Source organism: Thamnophis elegans, chromosome 5 (assembly GCF_009769535.1).
Source record: "Thamnophis elegans isolate rThaEle1 chromosome 5, rThaEle1.pri, whole genome shotgun sequence".
NCBI classification, from domain to species: Eukaryota; Metazoa; Chordata; class Lepidosauria; order Squamata; family Colubridae; genus Thamnophis; species Thamnophis elegans.
The window spans coordinates 96,890,059-96,897,558 of NC_045545.1; the positions used below are offsets into that span (position 1 = coordinate 96,890,059).

The 7,500-nt window shown below is 48.7% G+C and overlaps 1 protein-coding gene across 1 annotated transcript in view; it reads left to right on the top strand.

Moving 5' to 3' along the window:
* The first annotated feature begins 3,612 nt into the window (after positions 1–3,612).
* LOC116509295 (tyrosine-protein phosphatase non-receptor type substrate 1-like) overlaps positions 3,613–7,500 on the top strand; it is an 8,948-nt gene continuing 5,060 nt past the window's right edge. Inside the window, exon 1 of the mRNA XM_032218404.1 lies at positions 3,613–3,803. Coding sequence (XP_032074295.1) covers positions 3,731–3,803 — 73 coding nt within the window. The 5' untranslated portion in view covers positions 3,613–3,730. The remainder of the gene's footprint in view (positions 3,804–7,500) is intronic.

Below are 7,500 nucleotides of genomic sequence, written 5' to 3' on the forward strand. Positions count from 1 at the left end.
CCTCCCCCTCCTCTTAAACTCCCCTCTTCCTCCTCCTCTCCCTCTCCTCCTCCTCTCCTCCCCTCCCCTCCCTCTACCTCACCTCCCCTCCTCTTAAACTCTCCTCTTCCTCCTCCTCCTCTTCCTTCTCCTCTTCTTCCTTCTTTCCCCTCCTTCTTTCTCTTCTTCCTCCTCCGCTCCTCTTCCTCCCTCTGCTTTTTTCCTTCTCCCTCTCTCTCCTTCCTCCTCCTCTCCCTCCCCTCCCTCTCCTCCTCTTCCTCTTCCTCCTCCTCTCCCTCTCCCCCTCCTTTTCTTCCTCCTCTTCTCTTCCCTCTCCTCTTCCTCCTCCCCTCCCCTCCCTCTTCCTCCCCTCCCCTCCTCTTAAACTCTCCCCTTCCTCCTTCTCCTCTTCTTCCTCCTCCCTCCTTCTTCCTCTTCTTCCCCCTCTTCCTCCTCCCCTCCCCTCTTCTTCCTCCTGCTTTCCTCCTTCTCCCTCCCTCTCCTTCCTTCTCCTCTCCCGCCCCTTCTTCTCCTCCTCTTCCTCTTCCTCCTCCTCTCCCGCTCCCCCTTTTCTTCCTCCTCCTCTCTTCCCTCTCCTCCTCCCCTCCCTCTCCTCTTCTCCCTCCTCTCCCTCCTCCTTCTCTTTCTCTTCCTCTTTCTCTTCCTCCCCTCCCCCTCCTCTTAAACTCCCTTCTTCCTCCTCCTCTTCTTCCTCCTCTCCCTCTCACCCTCCTTTTCTTCCTCCTCCTCTCCCTCTCCTCCTCCTCTCCCTCTCCTCCTCCTCTCTTCCCTCTCCTCCTCCTCCCTCCCCTCCCTCTCCTCCTCTCCCTCCTCTTTTTCTTCCTCCTCCTCCTCCTCCTCTCCCTCTCCTCCTCCTCCTGCCTCCTCTCCGAAAAACCCCACTCCCTTCTAGCGCCAATAAAGTTACTTACCGGAGTAATGAAATGTCTGCCCAGCTCAAAAAAACCACTCCGGAGCCCACATAACGTGTTCATTTCCCCGAATCTCTCGGGACTTTTCTCCAGCACCATTTCTGCAAAGCAGGCTCGCAACTAGCTGGAATCCACTGCTCCGTTTCCAGCCGAGAACCGCAATTTACGATTTTAAGTAATCCTTTCGGGTTTTAGCCAAGAAGCAGGAGGAGAATCGTGCTCTGGTTTTGAGAGCCAGTTCATCTGCAGAGAACCAAACTTCAAAGAAACAAAGAACATGCCAGCCAGCTGTTGGCTGCGGGTGCGAACGTTCAATCAGGGTCTACGTGCTTGAGTATAACATACAGATGGTCCTCGACTTACGACCATTTTGGAGCCCAAAATTTCCATCCCACGGTTGTTCAGTGAGCTTTCCACCCCCCTGCCTTATTTTACGACCTTTCTTGCCACAGTCCTGAAGTGAAACATTGCGGTTGTTAAGTGAATCCGGTTTCCCCGTGGACTTTGCTTGTTGGAAGGTCGCAAAAGAGGATGACGTGACCCAGGCAACTGTCGTAACCATGAGCCGGTTGCTAATTTTGATCACGTGACCGTGAGGATTGCTGCAACGGTCGTAAGCGTGAGACGGGGCCATGAGTCGTTTTTTTTTTCAGTGACGTCGTAACTTTGAACGGTCACTCGAGGACTGGTTGTACGTTGAGGACTAGAAGCGCCTTTTTTTTGAATCACGGGTTTTATTAAAAGGCATAAGCTTTCCTAAGCTGCAGCTCGCTTCATCCAAAGCTCTTTTTATTAAAAGACTTCCGCCGTTTAATAAAACTTATATGTCAGAAAAAGTGCCAGCAAATTCCTTCTAATATTTAGGAATCAGCATGGCTAAAGATGGGTGAAAATGCAATAGGTTGCACCCCGTGATTGTGTGAGGAACCACCAACTAACAGAATAACAGAATCGTAGAATCAAAGAGTTGGAAGGGACCTTGGAGGTCTTCTAGTCCAACCCCCTGCTCAAGCGGGAGACTCTACACCATTTCAGACAAATGGGAGTCCAATCTCTTCTTAATAACAACCAGTGATGGAGCGTTCCCCATTTCTGGAGACAAATCCTTCCACTGGTTAATTGTTCTGTCAAGAAATTTCTCCTGGGTTCTAGGTTGCTTCTCTCCTCGTTTAGTTCCCACCCATTGCTTCTTGTCCTGCCCTCGGGTGCTTTGGGGAATAGGCTGACTCCCTCTCCTTTGGGGCAGCCCCTGAGATATCAGAACATTGTTATCATGTCTCCTCTAGTCCTTCTTTTGATTAAGCTTCTGCTCCAACCTCGGCTCAAGACAAGGAAGCTTATAGCATCCTAGTCAAATAGTTGTCTGTTGTGACCCCCCTCGTCCCACACCAACACACACTCCGAGCCAAAGATAAGTTATGGCATTTAATTAACAGACAGACAGGTCCTTGGCAGGAATCCAGCACAGATAAGGCTTGGCAACAATCCAGCCTGCCAAGCTCACAATAATGTTCTCTGACATTAGTTCCTGCGTTGACTTCTGCAAGAGGGGCGTGTGCACAAGCAGTCCTTTTTATAGTCTGGAGAGGAGCCTAATGACCACCAGCTGAGTGCAATTACCTCCTGTAATTGCGCAACTGTTCCTGACGCCTATTAGCTCTTCGGTGCTGGGCATCCAGGAACAACTCACTGCTGACGTCAGGCTCACACTCCCTTGTCTCCACCCCACTGGTCCAAGGCTCAGGCGCCTCCTGGTGGCTAACCAGCCTCTCTGCGCCCTGCTCGGAGTCGGAACCCTGTCCAGGGTCCTCCACATCCTCCAGAGCCGACTCATAGGGCCTGAGATATTGGAAGACTGCTATCATGTCTCCCCTAGTCCTTCTTTTCATTAAACTAGACATCCCCAGTTCCTGCAACTCTTGATCTTATGTTTTAACCTCCAGTCCCCACATCAGTTGCTCTTCTCTGCACTTTTTCCAGAGTCTCAACTTCTTCTTTTGTGTGTTGTGGGGATCAGAACTGGACGCAGAATTCCAAGCGTGGTCTCACCAGTAGACTCTAAAACTAAGTAACCCTTCACATGGCCTTGATGTCATCCCTCTGTTGATGCAACCTGGGGCTGCATTGGTTTTTTTAGGCAGCTGCAGGACACAGCTGGCTCATAACATCAATGGTGGTTGACTAAGACGCTGAGATTCCTCTTCCTCTCTCTCTCTCTCATCTCCCTCTTTTCTCTCTCTCTCATCTCTCTCTTTCTTCTTTCTCTCTCTCTCTCATCTCTTTCTGTCTCTCCCATCTCATCTCTGTCTCATCTCCCCTTCTCTCTCCCTCTCTCTCTTTCTTTCATCTCATCCCTCTCTTTTCTCTCTCTCTCCTCTTTTCTCTCTTTCCTCTCTCTCTTTCTCTCTCTCCCAACTCATCTCTCTCTTTCTTCTCTTTTCTCTCTCTCTCCTCTCTCTCTTTCTCTCTCTCCCATCTCATCTCTCTCTTCTCTCTCTCCCTCCCTCCCCCCCCTCTCTCTTCCCCCCTCCCCCCCTCTCTTTCTGGAGAATCTCTGCTTGGGGTTAATCAGCCATTTATGGAGGTTCTTTCTTTATTTTGCCACAGTATTCTTCCCCAAAATGTAACACAACCCAAAATGCATCGGACTTCATGTCACATCGGTTTCCTGTTGTGACTTCCCTTCTGAGGAACTGGCAAATCTGCAGCCAGACACTACGCAGAAGCAACTGATTGTGTGGGTGACAATCGACAGGGGCTCAGGCCACCATCAAGGACAAACGAGAGTTGTCGCCTGTTGAACGGAACCAGCTTCCCCAATGGCTTCTGGTGTCCTCTTTTCGGGTCTGTTTTTCATTGTCCTTTCCAGCCTGTCTTCAACAAGTAACGGAGGTAAGTGATCTGGCTGAAAGGCTTTAGACAGAAGGAACTGAGATAGTGAACGAAAGAATAACAGAATGATAGCACTGGAAGGGACCTCAGAGGTCTTCTAGTCCAACCCCCTGCTCGAGCAGGAGAATTATACCATTCCAGACCAATGGTTCTCCAGCCTCTTCTCAAAAACCTCCAGTGTTGGAGCATTCACAGTTTCTGAAGGCAAGTCATTCCACTGAATAATTGTCCTCACTGTTAGGAAGTTTCTCCTTGATTTCAGGTTGCTTCTCTCCTTGATTAGTTTCCTTCCATTGTTTCTTATCTTGCCTTCAGGGGCTTTGAAGGATAGTTTGAGCCTCTATTCTTTGTGGGAGCCCTTCAGATATTGGAAGACTGCTATCCTGTCTCCCCTGGTCCTTCTCTTCACTAGACTAGCAACACCCAATTCCTGCAACTGTTCCTCATATGTTTTCAGCTCCAGCCTCTTAATCATCATTGCTGTTCTTCTCTGCACTCTTTCCATGCTTAATAACAGTAACTGTAAGATGTTGGACTCAATGTTTCTGCTACTTAGTTATGGCCTCTCCTAGGGTGCTCCTTGGATTTGCTACACACACACACACACACACACACACACACACACACACACACACATATATATATATATATATATATATATATATATATATATATATATGTTGCATTTGTGCTGATAAATAAATAAATAGAGACTAGTATAGATCTATGTCAAGCTATTTAGCTCTCATCAGCTAGCCATACCCATGCTTGGAATCGAACCTGGGCTGTATTACATATCAGGCAGTTATATTAGCCACTAAGCCACAGGATCTCTTCCTTTATCAGCTAGGCCAGGGAAATAGGTACAATTGTAACAAAGGCAACAGTAAAAATAATGGCTTTCTGTCGTGATGGTGTCTTGTGGTGAGCCGATAGACAGAAAAAGGAAGCAGTATGCTTCCTCCCATATTTGGGCATACCCAGGGGTTGTGACACAATACATACCTATTTCCCTATTTCCAGATTCTCTTGGATCAATCAGGGACTTTGCAATGTCCGTGAGATCGGCAAGACGTACTGTTCCCTGTCGCCGTCTCTTCGGGACGGTTTAGGTCCAAAAGGACCATCCAGCGCAAAAGTATTGACTGCGATCTCGGACCTCCGAGATCGCACGTCGTGTCGTTTCAATGTCAGATCCTCCAGGCTGTTCTTGAAAGCCTCCAGGGTTGAAGCTCCCACAACTTCCGAAGGCAACTTCTGCTCCATCGCTTGATTGTTCTCACTGTCAGGAAATTCCTTCCTTATTTCTAGGTTGAATCTCTCCTGGATCAGTTTCCATCCATTCTTCTTTGTCTGGCCTTTGGGGGCTTTGGGAAATAGCTTGACCCCCTCCTCTCTGTGGCAGCCCCTCAAATATTGGAAGACTGCTCTCCTGTCTCCCCTGGTCCTTCTCTTCACTAAACCAGCCATGTCCGGTTCCTGCAACCGTTCATCATATGTTTTAGCCTCTAGTTTCCTCATCATCTTTATGGACAGCTACTGCTGAGCCTGATGGGAAGGAAGTTGAGGCTTAAGAGTTCATCTCCGCCCAAACCAAAATGTGGTTCTCCATGCTCATTCTTTTTTTCCTTTCCTTCTCTTTGGGGGGAGGAGTGGCAATTCACAGAAATCTCTCATCGTTCATCGGAATCCCTCCATATCCTAATCAGAATAACAATCTCACTGCCCATGTTGGGCTGTCTTGGGAGCAGAGGAAGGACCCCTCGAAAGGGTGGTAGATATTTTCTATTGGTTACTACTAGCTTGGTGTGAAAGTGTGACCCGGGGAAGTAAGTTATGGGCCTCCCTATCGCCGTTCTCCGGCCTGTGGTCTCCTACAGTCCCTTTTGAGGGGTGCTTCAAGAGGTTGGAGGAGTCAAAGAGCCCAGCTCAACTCTCTTCCCGCTGAGATGGAGCATCTTGTTGTCTCAAGTTGTGGTACCACTGTGGAGGAGAACACTCTGCCCTCCAGAGTCCAGACTGCTCCAGGAAGTAATGCTGCTTCGCACCAACCTTGTCCCTCTCAGATGAAGCCACTAGATGGCAGGAATTTAAATCAAATCGCAGCCATTAATTCTGTGTTTCTCGTGGATGACTCTCGGGAATCAGCCCACCGCTTTTGAGTATTTGGAAAGGAACTCCTGCGCTTGTCCATGTGGGCATTAAGTGACACCCCCCAATTAGGGGGTCATTTGAAGGAAGAGACAAGGATGCATTATATTGGGTTCCTGCTCAAGCTGGGGGTTGGACTAGAAGACCTCCAAGGTCCCTTCTAACTTTATTATTCTATGTTCTATGTGGCACTGAGCATCATCAATCCTATGGTGCCCCACCAGCCTTCTTTCCAAGCCGTTTGACCCTGAAATACCCCACTGATTTGGGGTTCTCCCAACTGGTGCCTGCCAGTGCTTCATTCATTGACTCAGAACTGTGCTGTGAAGTTCCATTGAGTTTCAAGGAGAGAAGCAAGTTAAGGAGTTAAGGAGACACTTCCTAATAGTGAGGACAATTAACCAGTGGAACTGCTTGCCACCAGAAGTTGTGGGTGCATTGTCACTGGAGGTTTTTAGGAAGAGACTGGACAATCGGTTGTCTGAAATGGTATGGGATCTCCTGCTTGAGCAGCGGGCTGGTCTAGAAGACCTCCAAGGTCCCTTCCAGCTCTATTCTAATCCTGATCCTGGAGGCTGAATCTGAAGTGGTATTCAGCAGGTTCTGATCAGTAGCGGGAATTTTGAGTAGCTCGGAGAACCGGTAAATACTACCTCTGGCTGGCCCCGCCCCCATCTATTCCCTGCCTCCCGAGTCCCAGCTGATTGGGGGGAAATGGGGATTTTGCAGGATCCTTCCCCTGCCACGCCCACCAAGCCACACCCACCAAGCCACACCCACAGAACCAGTAGTAAAAAAAAATTGAATCCCACACTGGGCTAAATTGTATGATAAACATCGAGGAGGGAGGGATGTCAATCCTATTGCAGGGAAGAATTAGGGGGGACTTGATAACTGTCTTCCAGTACGGGAGGGGCTGACCCAGAGAAGAGGGGGTTGACTGATTCTCTAGGGCCCCAAAAGGCAGGGCTAGAAGTAATGGTTGGAAGCTTCTTAAAGAGAGATTCAGCCCAGAATTAAGGAGAAATTTCCCGACATTGAGAAAGATTAATCAGTGGAGCAGCTTTCCTCCTGGGGTTATGGATGCACCATCACTGGAGGCGTTCAAGGAAAGATTGGACGACCATTTGACTGGGATGGTATAAGGACTCCTGCTGTCAGGGTTCCAAATAGCATCCAAAAGTATAAGAGCCAAGGTGGCGCAGTGGTTAAATGCAGCACTGCAGGCTACTGCTAGATCAGCAGTTCAGCGGTTCAAATCTAACCAGCTCAGGGTTGACTCAGCCTTCCATCCTTCCGAGGTGGGTAAAATGAGGACCCAGATTGTTGGGGGCAATATGCTGACTCTCTGTAAACCGCTTAGAGAGGCCTGAAAGGCCTATGAAGCGGTATATAAGTCTACTGCTATTGCTATTATTGCTATAAATCAGAGTCCGAATCAAAAGATTCCTCAAAGTTCCAATGTATTAGAAGAGCCACGTTGGCACATCTGGGAAAACCCTAACCTGAAAACTTCCCGGTTTTCCCCACCCAGTTGAAAGTTCAA